Source organism: Motacilla alba, chromosome 5 (genome assembly GCF_015832195.1).
Source record: "Motacilla alba alba isolate MOTALB_02 chromosome 5, Motacilla_alba_V1.0_pri, whole genome shotgun sequence".
NCBI lineage: Eukaryota > Metazoa > Chordata > Aves > Passeriformes > Motacillidae > Motacilla > Motacilla alba.
Window position 1 is genome coordinate 45794144 of NC_052020.1, and position 20550 is coordinate 45814693.

At 37.8% G+C, this 20550-nt stretch overlaps 1 protein-coding gene across 8 annotated transcripts in view; it reads left to right on the forward strand.

Moving 5' to 3' along the window:
• The window catches only part of DGLUCY (D-glutamate cyclase), a 47584-nt gene that overhangs the window by 5761 nt on the left and 21273 nt on the right, over positions 1 to 20550 (forward strand). For 3 of the 8 annotated variants that reach the window (XM_038138156.1, XM_038138158.1, XM_038138159.1), the window contains exons 2-5: positions 12855 to 12930; positions 16245 to 16356; positions 19134 to 19287; positions 19976 to 20174. In XM_038138156.1, the coding sequence (XP_037994084.1) occupies positions 16254 to 16356; positions 19134 to 19287; positions 19976 to 20174 (456 nt within the window). In that variant the 5' untranslated portion in view covers positions 12855 to 12930; positions 16245 to 16253. Of the gene's footprint in view, positions 1 to 4457; positions 9546 to 12854; positions 12931 to 15291; positions 15344 to 16244; positions 16357 to 19133; positions 19288 to 19975; positions 20175 to 20550 lie in introns of those variants that run through there. The other 5 variants (XM_038138155.1, XM_038138157.1, XM_038138154.1 and 2 more) reach the window with 3 other exon arrangements.

The window sequence follows — 20550 nt, forward strand, 5'->3', positions numbered from 1 at the left end:
GAAGAATTGTTACCTTTCATTTCTTCCAGGATTTTGTTGCATCTGTCCCTATTTCATAGGCAAACCCAGAATATGAAGCAGTAGCTTCACTACCTAAAAATATCCAGTAAAATATTTACAGTAGATAATCTGCTGTAGAGGTTATGCACCAGGCACTTGGAGTTCTTTGAGTTTTCAATAATCCATGCACAGCCTCATTTCTTTCATTTTTCTTCAGTAGAGGACTTCTGTGGGAAACCTAGATTATTTAAATGTTAGAACACTCCGTTTTAATACATCTTTTTCCTTTCTTAATGTAAAGTGTTTGCTGTGACAGTCTTTGAAGTGGATGTCAAACTCCAGTTGGTCAGAAGGCATTTTACACTCCTTTTGTAAATTCCTTGGAATTTGCATTTTCTCTGAAGGGTTAAAGACTTCTATGCAAATAAGTGCCCCATTAAGCAATTTTCCTTTGGCTGTCATTTATTAAGCCTGGCTAACAGTGAGGTTTGACATCCTCCTCCTTACGACATGTCACATTCAAGTTTACTTTTCTGTTGTGACTGCTTCTTCATGTATTGATGGGGAGCATGACAGCAATGCAGATTATTGACATTGTAAATAACTCCATTAACTCTGAGGTATTTCAACCCTCTCACCCCCGAGCATTTTTGAGCTTTAATAAAGATTTATACTAGTAACACATCTCTCTCTATTTTTCAAAGAACGCATTCCTATTCAACCAGATTTTATTCCAGACCAAGCACTGATTACAGAAACTGTTGTAAATTATTTGTTTCCCATTCAACTCTGTGTTGCCTTCCTGCAGTTCTAGTGAGATGCATCTTCAAATTGGAAGTCAGATGAGGCAAATGCTACAGGTTCTTAGAATTACTTGTGATATGCAGAGTAGTGTATGACTTTGATTAAATCACTTCTTCTCTAACTGTCTTGCTTTAACCCCAGCCAAGCCCAACCACCTGCTCACTCACTGCTCCACCAGCAGGTTCAGGGAGAGGATTGGAAAGGTAAAAGCTGGAAAACTCATAGGTTGAGATAGAGACGGTTTATAGAGAAAGCAGAAGCCACACACATGAGCAAAGCAAAATAAGGAATTAATTCACTGCCTCCCATGGGCAGGCAGGTGTTCAGCCATCTCCACTAGAGCAGACCCCATCACAAGTAATGGTGACTTGGGAAGATGAAATCTGTCATTTCAAATGTGTCCTGCCTTCCTCCTTCTTTCGCCCACCTTACATACTGGACATGGTGCCGTAAGGTCGGGAGTATCCCTTTGGTCAGTTTGGGTCACTTGTCCCTTGCTGTGTCTGCCCCCAGCCTCCCATGCACTTCTACTTTCCTTGCCAGCGTGGCAGTAGGAAGAGCAAAAAAGGCCTTTGCTTTGTGCAAGCCCTGCTCAGCAATAACAAAAACATCTCTATTTTCACCACTGTGTTCAGTCAAATCCAAAACACAGCCCCATACCAGCCACTGTGAAGAAAATTAACTCTACCCCAGCCAAAACTGGTTGTAAGGCCCCAAACAAGTTGCTTGATGAGACTTTTAACAGGGCCTACAGTTGTTCAGGTACTTTGAGTTAGATTCATGGGAGAAATACTGATAAGATATTCTCAAGAAATCAACAAAGAAAACTTTACTGGCAACTCTAGAAAATCAAAGAACTTTGACAAAGGTTTATAGCAGCATTCAGTCAACATAAGTCACTTGTCAAAGTATTAATTTTACCCTCCAACTTAGCAAACTCAAAGCCCATTCAATTTTAAGTTACTCAGAATTCTAACCAGAGGGAATCAGAAGAAAGAGATAACAGCTACTGAAAACAACAAATATAGCTACCAACTCCTGGGTTCCAGCAGTATTCATTCAACTAATGGAAATTCCAAGAGGAAGAAGGTCAAGACATTCTTGTCTCATGTTTGGCCTCAAATACCCCTTGGCCTTCCTGGGCCCTTCCCCCAGGTGGGACTTTGGTCATTTGGCCACTCAGGAGCAGGGCTGGGAGCTCCAGGGGTAGGTGTGAAGCATTGCCTCCGGTGTGTTGGGAATTGGTGGCTGCTGCAGGGCTGGGATAAAGGCCCAGGGGGTGTATGGGGCAGGGCACTGCCTCACCAGGGAAAGGCCTGACTGCCTCTTCCACACACATGAAAGGTTTTGAGCTAGCAATGCTTCCAGCCTCTCACACCAGCACAGAAACGTGTATCTATAATGTGTGGCCTTATAATATCTTCCCGCCCAAGAATTTGGTTTTGGCAGTAGTGAGTTGGGAGATGCTTGCCATTATTTTCCTGCTTCTTTAGATAACAAGTTGATTAAACTGTTCCACTGTGTGACAGTATTTTTCTTTAGAAAACTGTGATTAGTGGAGGTACTGGTTTCGTTTATGCATAAGATAAAATAATTACTTTTGGATAACAAGTACCAAAACAACAGAACTATAAATCATTTGAGTTTGGACAGGAACCCACTGCAGTCCCTGAACACTATCCTTTGATGGATATTTAAGGAGGAGATGGAGAGGATTTGTGAGGAAATCATCAGTCTCACTTGCTTTGATAAACAGCAAGTGTTAATCCCTTATTTAATCTTGTGTCTCAAGGCAGACCATACCTGTGTTTTCTGTAGCCTTTTATGTACCCTTTCAGACTTTGGATATGCCATGTAAAAGTAATCATGCCTCCTCTAAGACAGCAGTTGCCTAATCTTTCCAGTGCCTCTCTTTGTCTGCAGAAGTAGATGCCTTCACACCACCCACACACCCCAGGAGAGCAGCCTTCCCCCCACTCCCTGCCTCTGCTATGGTAGCAGTGACATCCATTTGCCTTCAATTACAGAGTTAAGGATGTTGTTGTCACAGCTGAAGGTGACGTTAAGTGTCTCTCACATCATCACCTGTCTCTTCCTATTGTTGCTTTTACCCTTCTATGTTGAAGCTTCACAGTGCATCCTCTTTGATAGTTGAAGCTTTGGGCTATAATTTAATCTGGTTTGGCCTTATGGATTTGGTTGTTCTGTTTGGTTTTGTAAACTTTATTCCTGTTGGAATTCTTAAATATGACTAATATAGAAGTCATATACTCATGTTAAACCAGAGCCTTTTCTAGAATAACTATAAAACCAAAACATTTAAAGAAAGTCTGCCTATTCATTTTAATAATCATACCATCCCTTGTTTGTAGAATATTCATTGCAAATCCTCATGTATTTACTTTGGAGAAACTTATATTTTGTCTTTCCTGATTATTTGGTTGTCTTACATCTACCTATTAACTCAACATATTCATGCAATAAATATTCCAGCCATCAAATTACTTCCAATATTCATAAGTTGTTTCAAAGAAGCCACGAATGTATTCTGATTTATTACAAAAAGATCTAATGAATTGATTCTAAATGTTGTTTTATAGGTGGTATCAAGGCTATTTTCAGCAAAAGTTTCGATCTCTAATTGAAAGCATACAGCTTTACCAACAGGACAAGTGTTCAGTGCAGATGAGAGATTACATCACCATGAAATAATACTGAAGAGCCCTTGCTATAGCTGGGCAAGATACAGACTTCATGCTCAGAAAGATGCAGACTCAGAATAAACAGCTGCCCCCCAAAATTTCTTATTAATGTGCTATGATGAAAGCCCTTAGGAGACAACTGTAAACTGGGAAAATGACTTTTTCACTGAAGCTGATAAATACTATAAAGGTCAAAAATTGGTTGTTCATCAAAAGTATGTGTCTATGAGGTACAAAATCAGCCATCTATAAGTGTGATATCTTCTCTATTCCTGTCAGTAGAGAATGGAGTTTGAAAGTCATTAGGTGCCATCATCTCTTCAAATGTTTTAGTCGTAGTAACTATTTTTTTTAATACCAGTCTCCTACTGCTCCATCAGTGTGACTGAAATCACAGCCGTTTCTAGTAACTGATGCCTGTTAGTCTTCCTTTTGACTGATCAAAATCTTCTCTTTTCAATGTGTAATGAGAAACACCTTGGTCCTGTATTCAAATCAGGAATAAAATTCAAATCAGTTCTTCTATCTTATTAAAAGAGTATTATCTTAGTATTATTAAAAATACTTCCTGGTAGTTAGGGTACAGCAATGTATGACAAAATACACCATGTTCTATACAATTTACATTCTCTGAACATGAGAGAAGCAGTGAGAGAAGCAGAGAAAAGAATGATCAAAACAATTCTTATCTCATTTGCGGCTCCTGTGTTGTGCCAAAGTAGAATGCAATGTGGAGATTGTTTACCCAAAGTGGTGGTGGTTTGTTTCCTTGGCCTATCAGGGCTAATGTGTGTGTCAGGACTGTCAGCTGACAGTCACGAGATTCTGTGCAGCTGAGTAGAGCTGGGTGCTTGTGCAGATTCAGTTTAGATGTAATGTAATATAGTGTAATGTAATATAGAATAATATAGTATAATAAAGTAATTAATTAGCCTTCTGATATCCATGGAGTCAGATGCATCATTCTCTCCCCCTCGTCGGGGTTGCCCTGCTTTTCTGATAGTTATATTTCCAAGTAGCTGAAGAATTATCCCTTCTGTAGGTTTATTTTTTTCTCTCCAGAAATGCTGTTCCTACATATACTCCATCTTCAAAATTCAAGGTGGTCCCAAAAATGTGTCTTTATACTAACTATATTAAAAGAGAATTTACCTAAATAGGTCTAGGTTTGAACCAAACTCATTGCTCCCTTTCCTCCACAATCAAAATCACACACATTTCACTAATCTTTTGGAAACAAACCCCACAGCTTTTCAGAGTTGTTTTTCAAATGCGAATGCTTTATTTTAATTGTACATTTAGACCTGGAGCACAGTAATGCAAGCTGCTGAGTGCTTTTAATTTGTCTTGTCTTTTGTCACTGCATATACTGTGTAGTCTGACCCTTCTTTGGGAGGAGATACTGCTGAAAATTGCTGGAAGACTCATGTAAGATGCTTGTCTCAAGAGGAAATATATTTATGGAATTAGGATCAAAGGAATGCCTATGTTTGTAGATTGCATTCTAATGCAAAGACAGTTTTGTTACTTTTAAATATATTGTCTTTGAGAGTGGAATCCTAATGAAACAGTCCATGCAAAATTCTTAGCAGTTGTGCCTAGTTTTCCAAGTAAAGTAATTTAGGAGGTAGCTGGTGAAATCCATATGAAATGCTGCAAGATGCAGTTATATGGGATAAAGTCCACTTAGATATCAGATTTTACATTAACTTCTACAAACAAAGAAATGTCCCTTAGCTCCAGAGTTTCTGAACCAGAGGTCATGAAATGCTGGAAGGATAAACCAGCTAGGTTTTGTGAATGTTTTCTCTGCTTTTGAGCTCTTCCTTAGGATGTGCATTATTGATCCCTATCAAAGTTAGGTTACTGGGCTAGATGTAATTCTATCCTCTGAAGAATATTGTTTTAATAATATATTGAATTATTTGGCCTTTATGTATATATTAACTGTACCATGAAACTATTCAGTCTCTATGATGTAATGTCAATTGAAAATTCATTTCAGAGGAGGAGGAAAATTCAGCCAGATCAAAAAGTAATGCTCAAACAAGCCAAGAGTCTTTTCTCATTTAAAAATAAAATAAACTGAAACTTAGCACACTCCCCATACTTAGGATATATAATAAGATATGTGAAAAAAGTCCAAGAACAAAAATGGACTCTTTAAAAGAGCCTCCTAAATAGGAATATCAGAGAATGGTTTGGGTTGGAATGGACCTGGGAAATCATCTAGTTCCAATCCCTCTTCCATGGGTAGGGACAACTTCCGCTGGACCAAGTTTCCCAAAGTCCCTTTCAAACTGTCCTTGAGCACTTCCAGAGATGGGCAGCCTGGGTCAGTGCTTCACCACCCTCCCAGGAGAGAATTTCTTCTCAGTATCTAACCTGACCCTAACCTCCTTCAGTTTAAAGATATAACCCTTTGTCCTATCAAATTCCAAATGTTGGATATGGAATTTTAAGGTATGTTATTACAATTTCCTATCTGGCATGTGTACAGAAACCAGGAAAAAGGATCAATGGTTGCTAAGCAGACAAAAACAGAGCTAAACCTTATTTCTGAACTGTGGTTCATCAGTACTAGTTATAACTTATATCAAGGTTGTTAGCTTGTTTCACATAGGTGTTTATAAAAAGCAAGTGTATTGCTTATATATTTTTTCTGTCTTTATGCTTACTTTTCTGTCTTTCTTACTTTCATGTCTTTCTTTAGATAGGTCTGCATATAGGATATGGCTGGTATGCAAACATGTATTCAGCTGAAGTACAATACAGCAAATGTTTAAGCACTTCATCTGTCCATGAGCTCAATGGGACTAATTATCTGCTTATCTCTTTTACTTACATTAAGAGAAGTACTAGAGGTTTGAGTCCTTAAACTATAAGCTCTGTAGTAAGGTTTTAGGTATATTTACATCTACTATATCTGGGAACAAAATTCTAAAAATAATAATAATAGTAAAAGCTTAAACTTTTGTGTTGCTTCTATACAAAATATAGGCTCAATTTTTGAATGAGAGCACACCAAGATATCAATCACTTTAGCTTATTTATATCTTTAAAATATAAAATGATTTGATAGAAGTGTAAAACATTTTCAGCCCTTACCTTCATATTCTTTGGTAATGAAAATCAAAATTATGACATCAGCACCCCTTTCAAGCCAGCTAAGTGGTGCTGCAGCATTATGAGTCATCTCTTTTAACACCAAACTGCTTTTTAAAAGAAAGTTTTAATGGTGATAAAAGATCTGAGGGTGATACGTGTACAGATCTTACTCTATTCATGGAACATAGGGAAGAGCAGTAAAAGTTCAGGATTAACTCTTTGAGCTAGAAAGGTAGCTGCATTTTTTCAACATCTTGAGCTCTTTGCTGATACTGCTCATGAGCACATTGTTTGAGATGTTCAGTCTGCCTGCTGTAACTGCACTGGACACAGTGGTGGATTGTACATAATTGTGTAAGGCACTGAATAGCTACAGAGTGAGAGCGTTTAGTCAACCGATACCTGATCTAATCTGTCACCAGGAACTTAGATGTGAAGTTCTTCATGAGGCCCAACAGCAGAGCAGAGCTCCTGAGCTGCTCCCTTGTTGCATTTGTCGCTGTAGCTGTCACACTCCCTTGCACTTGCTGCCCAGCCATGGTGCTGCTGCCACCAGTGGTGATGGCCCGAGGGTGCCATGACTGAGTGACTGCATCAGGAACACCCACATGCTGTGGGATCAGGCTGCCCAGGACAGTTGAATAAGGGCCTGTATCCTTTCAGGCCCTTAAAAGTAAGGTAATTGAGAACTTTCTTTTCAGAACACAATGCTTCAGTGCAAGCCCACCTTTCTCCTATGCATTAGGCACTATGGCAGCCTCCAGCTATGGCGTAACATTCTCTGCTTTGCCAAGGGTTGCTGTGGTGGATGAGGACAATGGCCCAGTGTAATTACATCATATACTCGTCTTGAATGACTGTTTTCAGTTCAGAAATGGTGAGGGCAACTGTTGACACTCTGCAGCACCAACATACCGCTTGCAGAAGGTCTCTTCTCATGGTCATCATGGCTGCCACTTGCCTATGAAATTTGTTTGTTCCTGGTTCCTGCGGATGACTGGGCAATCAGGTTAGTGTAGCTTGGTTGAGCTGCCACATCATCCAGGTCTTCCATCAGTCACATTACTGCGCAGCTGAGGTCTGCAAAGGTTCACATGCTGTAGAGTTTCATACTTTCTCTGTATGGGCTGGGAAGAAGAGTTAGGAATGATGTCAAGATCTTCATTCAAGCCCACCAGAAGGAGCTTTGACTGTTCAGGATTATAACTCATTCATTCTACTCATTCTTGTTCACAAGTTTAGGAATGGTGATGATTATCATTGATTGTTTATGGAGTCTGTGATGCAGTCTACCAAATAAGTATGTAATATCTGTGGTTTTCAGAGCTTGGGCATCTTCACTAGTGACAAAGCAGCACTCTCTTCTCCAAAAGGACTGTGGTATTGTCAGCCTTAGAGTATATGTCTAATTACTCATAGCACTGCTCATTGCTATTCCTTCTCATTGTCTTGCTGTACTAAGTGTTGGTCAAACACACCCTGAGCTCTTGCAGATAGAGGACAAATGTGTTTGCAGGTGCCTGGCTGCACCAAACAGACCGCTGAGGGCAGTTTCCAGATCATCATGGCAACTATAGTCACCACATAATACCACAGTTTTCAGGTATGCATTAATGAAAGCATAGTAATGCAGCCATAATTTGTCTGTAACTTGGAATCCTTCAGGTTAGAATGGATGCTGCAGAACAGAGCTGTCCAGGTATCCTTGATGGAAATTAACATTTATTACGGGGGGGCAGTGTGGATGCTCCAAGACAAAATAGCAGTCCAAATGCAGACCATTTGCTATCACATAGTATAGTTGCTATCAGCAATTTACCTGTACTTACTCCTGAAAGTTGCAGTGAGGTATTCTTGGAGATCCTGCCACATATCTGATCATCCATATAGCACTACTTCAGCCTGGAGGTTTGTCAGGGTAATGATGCTCTGTCCTTTTGAGCTGTTCCGAGTACTTCTTGGTCTAGGGGTTGAAGGAAGCAGTGGAATGATGAAAGTTAATATCTCTTCATCACAGGTATGTGTGGAGACAGAGATATTTGTTCTTGGTAGTTTGGAGAGGTTCAATTCACTGGAAGTTCCCCACACACAGCCTGCTGAGACACCCACATCTCAAGACACTCACTTTGTGTAAACACATGGGCTGGAATAATTTTAGTGACCATTGCTGAGGAGAATTGCTTGGTGAGCAGTGGTGGGTGCAGTGACAGCACCTGCTGGCAGACAGGTGAACAAAAAAGGAATGGCATAATCCTGGAGGTAGCCTGAAAGACCTGACAGCAAGAGCATGGCACATTTTTTGGGAGCATGGTTCTATTCTTATGATGTGTAGGTAGCAGAACATCACTTATCTGCTTACCTTCAGATGGAATTCCTTGGTAGGAATGAGCACCCCATCAGTCCTGTGACCATGCATGATGTGACTGGGTGTAACCTAGGTGGTGACATATGTTCTTATCAAAACAAGCACCTGTGGCTGCTGCCTTGCCAACAAAGCAGTACAAGTCATTGTACTTTGTCCTATGGACTTCCACTTTTTTTCCTTCTGAGTGAAAGAGTGGAAAGAAAAATTTTCCTCACTTTAGGAGTTTTTGTCCAGCCAACGCCCATCGCCTTTGCTGTGTGCAGTGTTAGCTGGCCAGTGCTGCCACAGGGGCGTGGGAGAGGCTGGCACTGCTGGTCTGCAGCAAGGTCCCCCTGTATTCTTGCGCTGTCTTGGTGCCAGAAGAGGCCAAGATACCTGGACCCAGCCCAAAAAATTGTGGAGCAACTCTTAAAATCTGTAGCTCAGCATAGATTGGAAAACAGTATTTAAATACCATCCTCATGCCCTCATGTTTTTTTCAAGTTCTTGAAGTTGAATAAGTGACTCTTGTCATCTTATATGAAAACAACCTTCGGTGGATCATTTGCAGTCTCTTCTTGCTACTGGTGAGTATTCCTGTCAGCAAAGTCCAAGGCATGAATGTTGCAGTTTTAAATCTTGGTGAATTTGTTAGTCTCCTCTTAGGTGTGTACTGCATCTTGCCAAAGGTTCATGTAAGTGTGGTGGCTGTTCTAAAACTTGTTGGTCGTATGTATTTGTAAGGTGATGAGGCAGGAAAGTGGGTATTAGGATATGACCCAAGGGGTTGGAAGGGTGTGTGAGGTCATGAGGGTTCATCCTTTGTAGGATAAAAAAGCCTGAATAACTGGGACCTTGCATAGGTTGTGCCCATGCAAGAGCAGGGCCCTATGTGAACTATTCTCTAGTCTCTGCCCATATTTTTCCACCTGAGAAACAATTTGTGTGGTCCCGGAGCAGAAGCTGAGTGTGAAGTTACACCAATGCAGTGGTTGCAGCAGCATATGGTGCTGTCTGAAATGGCTGCTTTGAAACTGGTAATTGCTTTCTGTTATTTGTTCTTAATATACTGAGAGAAACTAGATGTTGTGTTGCTTTTTTTTGCAAATAAACAAGATTGCATCTAAGACATATTGATCCTGTCAATTTCTCATCCTGACATAATCTGCAGGATCTCAAGCATAGGCTGGCTGCTTTAAGCAGCAGACAGAACACTAATGGAAGCTAATTTAAATTTCTATTTGCAGCCCTCATTTAGAGGTGCATAAACTTCAAACACAAATATCCTATGTTTCAAATCTAAAGTTAAATAATAATTTGCTGGATGAGCTACTGTCTGAAAATACGCAACACACTCCCCTTTTGGATTGATACACAAAGATCTTCTGTGCTTTGAAATGATTCATGGCAGATGGGAAGAAAAAGGATCATTAATTGATTCTTCAAATAAAAGATCACAAGTGGAACTGAGAGATCCTATTGGAAAATAAAATGCACTAAATTTTCAGAGAAGCTTGTGCTTTTCACAGAAGTCTGTTGGCAGAATTTCAAATCAGCTTGATGATTAAACAGCAGGTCATTTAAAGTGTGTTTACGTGAACAAGCCTCTGTAAGTATATTCATACTAGGGCAAGGCAAAGTACACAAAGTGTTTGTTAGATTATAATTAGTTTAGATTACTTTCCATTATGTATTGGTAAAGGCAGCCCATGGGCTGGCTCATGTTTCAGGTTACTCTGCTGTTCCTGTTTGTGCAGCAGTAGCTCTGGGTAAGGTATCTGTGTGACAATATCTAAAAACCCTGCCCAGCAGTTTTAAGTAGTGACCCTTGCACTTTTTTGGCCCATGATCCTGTACATGCCACCACCCATTCTTATTATCAAACTTTTAACTGAAAATAGGACAAAAGTGATATGAGCAATGCAAGGTTATGTTTTGTAAGAGTCTTTGGGCTCTAGATTATGTTGCATTAAACCATATTCTTACTAGTCTATCAATGCCACTGGAGAAACAGACCTATAATTCATAACACCAGAAATTGGTGTTAACTACTTTGCAGTGCTCAAACCTGTTTATTACCCTTACCACCCATACTTTTTACAGGCTGTGTATTCTCATGTATTGCATTTTTGAAACCCCAGAAATGCTGTTTCTTCTATTTCATTAATTCACTTGATATGTGTGAAGGCAAAGTAGTCACACTGACACTTCTGAAGAATGTTTTAATCCTTTGTGTTATTACATAATTTCTGGATTTGGATTTATCTGGTGTGGTTTAGCACAGCAGTATGGACCCACCCACTGCATCTCAAACTGTAATCTCTCTGACACTTAAATGACATTTTTCCATTTTCTTGGATGATGAATAATTTACAGTGTGGGCCTGTAAAGAATCTATGGTCGTGTTTAAATATCTGCAAAATTTACAGATTCACTTTTTCATTTTGAAAGCTCTAAGATAATAGAAAATGTTTCACATACTGGTCTTACTTCTTTTTCCATAAAGAGCTTTTGTTCTGCAAATTGCAAAAACACTTCATAAACTGTAGCTTGTAAGATATATTATAACTTTGTAAGGTGGTTGGTGGTTCCACTGTCAGAAATTAAGAATGAAATAGAAAAATGAAATAGAAAGATTAAGAATAGAAAAACTATGCTTAAGCCAAGCCTGTCTGTAATATTAAAAGGGATATATAGATATATATTCACCTATGAGTATAGGTGGGGTCAGAGGAGTCTAAATCTTAAATCTAAGTCTGGGAAAACATTTGTGAATTTATTGTGTATTATGAGTTCTGATGTTAGACTATTTTGTCTCACAATAGGAACAGAAAAAGCTTGTTTAAGATTAAAAATTGAGATGTTAAGGTACAACTGAGAAATACATCAACTATATGAATTAAAAAGAGCCAGTGAGAGGAGAGAAGGCATTTAAACGAGAGAATGCAGTCAGACAATCCAAGGAAGCAAGTGCTATGAAGGTCAGCCCAGCTTGGAGTTATGGAGATAGGGCTCTGAGCTCAGGGGGGAAAAGATGCAGAGATAAAGGCACACTGTAGAAAAAGAGGAAGAAAATAAGGAATAGCCTGGAAAATGCAAAGAGGCTACTCTGTCTGTCATGCAAGTAATCTGAAACGCAGGGCAACCCCTTCTTTAAATCTTGACTGGAACTACATTTTTCTTGCTTCATGCCTTCTTCTCAACATGCTTTTTTCCTTGCATGAGTTGTGGAATTTGGGGAAAGTAGAGCATTTTCTTTACAATCAATTACAAATATGAGGCTTAGAAGCAGTCCTGTTCCAATCATCTCAGCAAAGATCAGCTCAGCATTGCACTCAGTCACCTGTATTCAACTAGTGCTCTGAGAACAGCATGTAGAAATGGTTAATGACTTAGGGCTTCATATGGCAACCAGGGATCATAATTTCTAATGAAAAAATATTCACCCTCCAAATATGGCTTTCTTGGAAATGGTTATTGTCTTGGTAATGAGAAGTTTTGAAAGTCATCTAGGCCAAATTAATCAGATAGTGGTAACTGCTTAATTCCACTGAAGTGGTGCTGCACAAGTATTTACTGAATGAAGATGTCAACAGTTTTATGTTACTTATTAAAGCCAGACCCAAGATCTGTTTAGAATTTTTACCAAAACTGTACTGTACTTTTATCAAACTGTACTTCCTGACTGCCACTATGATGCAAAGTGAGTTTTTTTCCTTGAATATTTATATTTTCTTGAATCTTTATATTATAAAGATTTTTAATATCATTTCATTTCAATACAATATTGTTCCTGACAAATTGATTCATTATTCTGTACTACTGGTCTGGCATAAGCTAAACTGTCCTCGCTGCATGATCACACAGCTCCCTACATAATTTTCATCTCTTTCCAGCTCTGAAGTTTCATCATCCTTGTCAAGATCTGGAAGTGCAGCTCAGGATATGGCAGTGCCCTCAAATCAGTAGTAGGTAAGTGTCATCTTAATGTCTCAGACAGCAATGTATTTTATTAATTATCCATTTAAGTTCAGTATGTAAAACTCAAGCTACACACAAAATACATTGAACCTTCATGAAAACTCTAAAAGAAGAGTGTTTATTGTGCTTCTAATGTAGAAGCAGATGTTTAAGAAAATGTTCCTCAAGAATGAACTCGATGCTTCAGTGCTGTGAAAGTGTCCTATATTGGTTGTTGGTGTTGAAAGTCAGGAAGTCTGATGTGAGCAGTGTGACTTAGAACAAGGTCTTTTTTCAGACTGGGTGCTTTAAGTGTGAAATTTGTCATTATGCAGCCAGTCAATGACCTGATTCTCAAACACTGTTTACACAGGATTCTATCTGGTCTGCTTTAGATGCTCATTCATTAAAGACAACACACTGGAAAGCCAGACCTTAGTAGCTCTTTTGGGGGGCATCACATAGCATGCCATCAGGTACAACAGCCATCCTGTAAGCTCTGTCAGCCTCTTCTCTTAAGGCCTTTTTAACACCCTGCGTGTTGTCTTGTGTCATGATCCAACATACCATGAGGTAACTGATACTATCACTATCTGAAACTATCTCAGAACCAAGTAAAGGAATTGAGAAACCTCTGCCAAGGCACAGATCCTGCTAACTGATTAACCACTATCTCAAACTGTTTACCTAGAGTGCTGCTTGAGGCCCCTATGAAGTCAGTCTGTACACTTTATTAGGCATCCTGTTGGGAAAAAATGAAAAAGATGCTTTAAGATCCTAATAACCTCCATAATTTTCCCCAGTCATTCCAAACATGCCATGGTCATGATAGCTGCAAGGATTTTTCAGGAAGTTCTAGAGATGGTTGGGGAATTTAAACCTGACTATGCCTCCTAGCTTAGAGAATTAGCATACTGCATTTTCAACTATTTGTGGGCAAGTCATATAGCAAAAGCTGGGTTTTACTGTGAGCATCTCACTGGTTTTATTGTCTATCCAAATTTAGTAACTAATAAACAAAATAACAGCACAATCTATTACAGATATTGTACAGCAAATACAGTGATCTAAAGTTAAAACTCAGAACATTAATCAAACTGAATTTTTCCTGTTACTATATAAAATCTCCACAGGAAGGTGAGTCTTGTCTCACTGTGCTTATAAAAAGTTAATGTTTAAATTATTCACTTTCTAACCAGTCATCATCAGTAGTATATGTTTATTCACAAGTAGGAGCAATAGGCCCAAGTGCTTCTGTATGGTACCTACAGCTGACATTTCAGCATTACTGATATTCATAGTCCTGTAACTTGTTAGCCACTTGCTGTCATATGAACCAGAAACTTTTAGGGGCCTAAATGTTTGCTGATAAAATCTCCTAGGTACTTTCCTTTCTGCTGCTGGGCACACACTTTATGAGAGGACAATCAGGCTTTCCCAACACCAGAACAGGGCATTTGTGACAAAATACTTAGCTAAAGATAGCTTTTGTTCCAGACTAATTTTCTGAACTTCAGACTGTCTTTCAAGTCCAAGTAAACTAGTAGTTCATCAGTAGCAGGCCATCAATCCTACAGATGATTTAGATGGTTTTAAAGATCCTCAGAAATAAAGAAAAATTATCTGAAAGAATCTAATGAACACATTTGGAATGTTTTATTAGGATCATTGTATTTAGTTTGAAATCTCTTGAATTAACCATTCCAGACTGGTGTTAGAAATTCTCTTTACAGTAAGAATAGGGTATCTTAAACTGATACTTATACGTCTCAATTAGTGCTCAGCAACATCTCTATATCCAACTTCTTGTTATGTTTAAAGTATGTGGTTGGAATTGTTCATGATTTTGTAATGAGGACTATTTTTGTACAGCATACAGAGTGATAATGTAGAAGCAGCAAAGAAGAGCTAGAAAGTAGTAAGTTGGAGTTCAGAAAAAAAGACTGTTTTCTTTTGGCTGACAATGTTATATAAAGATTTCAGAATTAAGAATAGAGACAAAGTTTATTTTAAATTTCAGTGCACCAAATTTAACCATTCAGAGCTCTGCAAAGTCTGGGAAGCTCTGCAAACTCTGGGAATTTTGGACAGACTAGTATAAAAGTATCATTTCAGTCACAATATATCACTGTTCTTCAAGTTAATTACAAAGTGATTGCTCATAGGTATAAATTTTCACACTATTCCACTCCACTCTCCAATTGTGAGAGTAAAACTTTGTACTATCATTGTTACAGAACAAAAAACTGTGGACCTTTAACAGTAAAGTTAACTTTTGCTAGAAGGGTATAACCTCTCATTATACATTAATTTAGTAACTATTCAGTAACTCTTTTAAAAAGAGCAGCCCAGCTTCTCTCATATTTATTACTTCTTTTGAATGACATCAAGAATGGCTTGTTCTGAATTAAAGAAAAACTTGGAGGTTGGTAATTTAATTGGAGGATAATTCAATTTCTTTACCTAAAAGTAACCAAGGTTAAAATCATATGCAGCCAAGTTATTATTTTAGCCATTAACTCTTACTTTTTCCTAATAGTGATGTAATAAATCCTTTTTAGTTATTAGTATTGAGGTTGAGAGAAAAGCTTTGTGTGAACTTTGTCTGGATTGCAGAAAAATGACATTTTAAATCTGTAAAAGTAAAAAGAGGCAGATATTGATTGTAATTAGGAAACTTATTTCTGTACCTACTCCAGATTGTGTGACAAGTGACTTAAACATCTCTATGTGTGCTTTCTCAATGGAAGAATAGCCACAGGAGTATTCACTTCTGCATAATTAGTATTTGAAAACCATTATACATGTGAAATGTATCACAGTGACACTTTCTGAATATAGTTCTCTCTTTAACACAAGGCTGCCTTGCTAATTGCCTAGAAGTATTTTGATCAGAGAAGTAATATTATAGATTATACCCTGGTAGGTTAGTCCACTTGTTTTTTGTTTAAAATTGCTTTTGCAATTTTAAAGTTACGATGACTTTTGGAAAACTGAATACTCTAGAAAATTAGTATTTATCAGGGAGGAAATAAATGTTTCTTACATTTTAGGGCAGCAAAATTTTGTGTTTTACCCCAGATATTAAAGTACATGTCTCCAGCTAGTTTGTTGAAAGATTCAGTTTGCATATAGTCATAGAATGTCAGTAAAATAACCCTTTGAATTTGATCTCCCTTTTGAGCTACAACTTAGAATTTCCCAGTGATAATAACTTTGGTGGAATACAAGGAGGAAATGTAAGCTAAGTTCTCCAGAAAATCAGAATTTAAAATGCTGGGGGGAAGGCGCTTTGTGTTTAAATTTATAATTCTCTTTCTGTTAAGGATGAAAAGATGCTTTTGACAGGAGGGTTGAAATCTTTCCTTCCCCATGTGCTTAAAAGAATAACTCGATGCAACAGACTCAGTATTAGTAATACTTCTGGAATGGCAGAAGGTAAGTAAACCTAACAGCTCTCTATGCAAAGTGATTCTATTTTAGATTCATAACTACGTGGTTTTTGTTTGTAAAGGATTGAAGAAATATCAAAAGCACCAAAGTAAAACAGAAGAAAATGTTATGTTCTTGGGTGGTTTTGAAATCATATTGTAAGCACCTGACTCTGTTTTTTAAATCATAAAGATATATCAGAGGAAATACACCATCCTACCTGAGTAATGTATGTGGACTTTGTTTTCAGTGTCTGCAGCGCATCCCTCAGCTTCCAATTGTCATTGAGAAATGATGGATGTGGAAAATATTTGAAAAATCTTTAACCAAATCTGGGTTTTCTTGCATGTTATTATCACATTTGTAAGATGTTCTTCACCATGACACAAAGACCTTGCTTTACTTAGCATATCAGATATGCTTTGGGGAAGAATTAGAGATATATTGTTACAGGAGTGGTTTTCTGCTTCATTTGTTGCAAAAGGTGAAGGTTACTGGGTCAGCAAGGCTGGGAATTATAAGGGGGAGGGAAAAATTAGTTTTATACTCAGATAACTGAATGCATTCTGGAAAATTGATTTCTGTCTTGCCTTTCATAGCTGGACTTTTACAGAAGCAGAGAAGTCTGTCGTTGTTCTGATGAACTTTAAAAATAACGTAAACAAAAATACCATGGCAAATAGCTGATCAACAAAGCTGTGTGTACAATAGTAGCACTACTATAAAATACATTAAAGGTCATATTTTAGAATTGTAGTGAGTCTTGAAATTGTGGTTTTCTTTTCTATCAGTTCCTAAGTTGAAAAATACTAATGGAAGACATTTTATAATGTCAATAATTTGCAGTTTGCCCCAGCCAAATTTTTTAAGTGAATTTATTGCTGCAGTAGTTTTAAATGTATTAGTTCTAACATTTTAGAAGTATTGTTGACATACAAAACAAGCTGATGATCAAACACTTTGATTATACAAAAAGAACCATTGTAACAAATTGTCTTATGTTGTTGTTTACCAATTCTTTCTTACTGCCCCATTGTCATTCACCATAGAAGTTAAAAGCTCTTTCTAAACTTCTCTGAACTTGGACATGAGTGTGTTGAATTAATGCCTGGGTTGGTCAATACATCCAGCTCCACTTCCATTGCTTGTGAATACATTCATGATGATGGCTCTGTAATGGAAGTGAATCCATCAGGAGATATGGGTTGTATACAAAAAGTAAGGATAGCTATCAGGAGGAGCAATAAAGTTCTCCAAGTATTATAATGAAACTTCCTGAGTTTATCAAGTATTTGCCTGAAGATTCAGCCTCTCATCTCTAACTAGTATGTGAAATTCAGTGTTGCCAGTTGAATGCCCTGACTAAACCCATAATTTTAAGAACTCAATATAACCAGCAAAGCAGAAAGTGCCTGTGGATTTCTCATGGATGGCAGGGAATGAAATTGAGGGGTAACCAAACTTAATGTTTTATTCAGTGGTTAATGTAGTATGTTTATTTAGCAAAAATATTTTTCTGTATTTAGCAAGAATCTCATTCTGTATTTAGTAACTCTTGCTAGTAATAAAATGAATTTTTGTGCTGACTACTCCCAAGAGAGCAGTTTGTGGACAAATTCAGTATGCAAATGCATGCTTACCTCAGCCTTTGCTTTGCATTTTTCCATCAGGAATAGAATGCTCTTTGGATGTCTTCATTAGCTTTAGTCAAGAGTAAGATTTGGCTCATTTTCTACAGCCTTTGAAGGCAGCTCATTGATTTTAACCAAATTATTGCCTCTTTGATGACAGACTACTGGAGTATGTAAGAAAGTGAGTGCTTCTGTGCAGCCTCCTACTCACCTGCCTAATATCAGACAGTAATAACTCTTCAAGAGAGAATCACTACAGAATTTAGGGATTGTTAATTGTTGGGTTTATACACCCCAGACCAGTTGTAGTCCAGACTTTCCCCCATTATTTGAACAGTTGATATTTCAATGCAAGAGAGTTTAAATGGCATTGGTATTAACTACTACTGTAAAGAAAATAAATTTTTGTTCAATGGGACCTTTCTTCAGTGGTACTCATTGCAAAAATGTTAATGTCTTCAGAAGCTATTTCATAGTAGTAGTCAAGAACCTTTTAAATCAAAGTTGTTTTGAAGTGAAGAAAGTGAAGCAGTTCTGTTTTAGTTTGGTTTTTTTTTTTAATTAGAAATTAAATCAGAACTTGAATTAGAAATGACTGAGATTCAGTGGACAGTCAAGCATTTATTCCTGAGCTGTAATCATATCTGTTTAATTGCAGCCTACATTAAAATTCCGTAGCCAAGAAATTTTAAAGAATAAGCTACTAACATCAAGATACCAGGAGTTTACTTTTGGATTAATTTATATCTTGGTGTGGTGAAAAATAATTGTGGTGTGTGATAGCCTTTCTTTGGCTCTGAGTTAACATTTGCAAATAAAGCATATTCCTCTATGCTAGTGTCCCCAGTTAGAAAGGAAATTATGTTTATATATAAATGAATAGAAATGTTTCTTAGATATGATGTCTTCATATTCTGCTACTACCTATGTCTGCCAACTGTTTTAGCTGTGAATGACTTCACATATAGTGTAGGCCTAGCTATGATTTTTAAAGCATTTCAAGAAGTTTGATCTAATCACAGAGTTCTGAATCAAAAATTTCTTTCAGGTAATTCTTATAAACCATCTAAAGAAGTTCATGCAGAAAAGTTATTGTTTCACAAACAAAAAGCTGAATTAATAACCAGCCATTCCTACCTTCCACAATTTAAGGCTGTGAACGGGCCGATGTTGTGATTTTGCACAAGTCCCTGGCTGATGACTTTGAGAAGTTCTGCCGTGCAAACGATGGACCCCTGCCACTGCTGTACAGAAGTCAACCAGGTGACTGGAAATGTCCTTCCCTGAGTAGTGATTCTGATATCAGGTAACTACAGACCAGCTCTGCTGGCCAATATTCTGAAGTGAATGCTGGTGGTGATTAGGAGAATTTGAGGAAACAGCCTGGTTACACTGTTGAAGATTTTGAACAACATTCTTTTCTTGGAGTTATACCTTTGAGTGAAAACCATGTATAGCAGCCTGATTGTCTTGTTCTTGAGCCACATATTATGATAATTGTCAGTATTACAAGTTATTTCTCTAATCCAAAGGTGAAATTTTGTGTAATTTTAAAATATTTTGCAGTCTGAGCTTCCAGAATTCAATAACAGGGTTTTATTTTTTTTATTTACTAGAAACATGGCCATGGTGTCTGCATGATATTTGTAGAGTCTCTGAAATTTGAAATATGTACTCCTATGGTAAACACTAAAAAGAAGGTTTAAACCAGCTCCCTAATTTTTGAAAGCCTGAGACAAGATATGCATAAGGGGCCTTTACCTATAAAACCTAAAAAGTCTCAAACTCTGACGTTCTGTCTGCCAGCTTGGTTTTGTGCAGAAAAAATATGTTCTGTGGGTTTTGCCTGTGTTTGTTTCATTCTTAGTCAGAATGAACAAAATGGATAAAGCAGCTGTATCGAGTGGTTTCACACTGGGTTTATGTCAATTCAACCAATTCACCTTGTTTTTAAAAAAGTGTGACAAAGCTGTGCTAACTTCTTATTTCACTAGAACTGACTGCCGACAGTACAGAAAATATGAGCATGGAGCTTGTACTGGATCACTGAAAAGCCTTAAGGAGTATTCTGAACAACTCAAGGACATGGTGACTTTTTATTTAGGCTGCAGCTTCTCTCTTGAAAAAGCAGTCCAAAAAGCTGGCATTCCTATCAGAAACGTTGAGCAAAAATGTAATGTAAGCATGTACAAAGTAAGTATATGCACATACATAACCTTTGTTGTAATTTTGCCTGTGAGCTTTGCCCATATTCAGATTAGGTGCATATAGCTTTGTTCAAATCAGAACTTTTTTTCTTTACCTACACAGTAACTTAAGGCATATGCTAGTGCTGAGCACATGAAAATATAGGGTAAAATATTTCCAGCCTCAGTTCAGTGTAAGGCCAATCTCCTTTTTTATTCATTTTTCATGACAAAGCTTTCCCCATTTCCTGCGGCAGCCATTTCTTGTGGTTTCTCTTCTGGTTTGCCCTCTCTGTTTCACCCAGTGATCCATGCACTGTTCTGACCATGTCTTTACGTGTGTCCTGCTCTCCATACCAGCTCCTGTTTGCAGTTGGAGTATT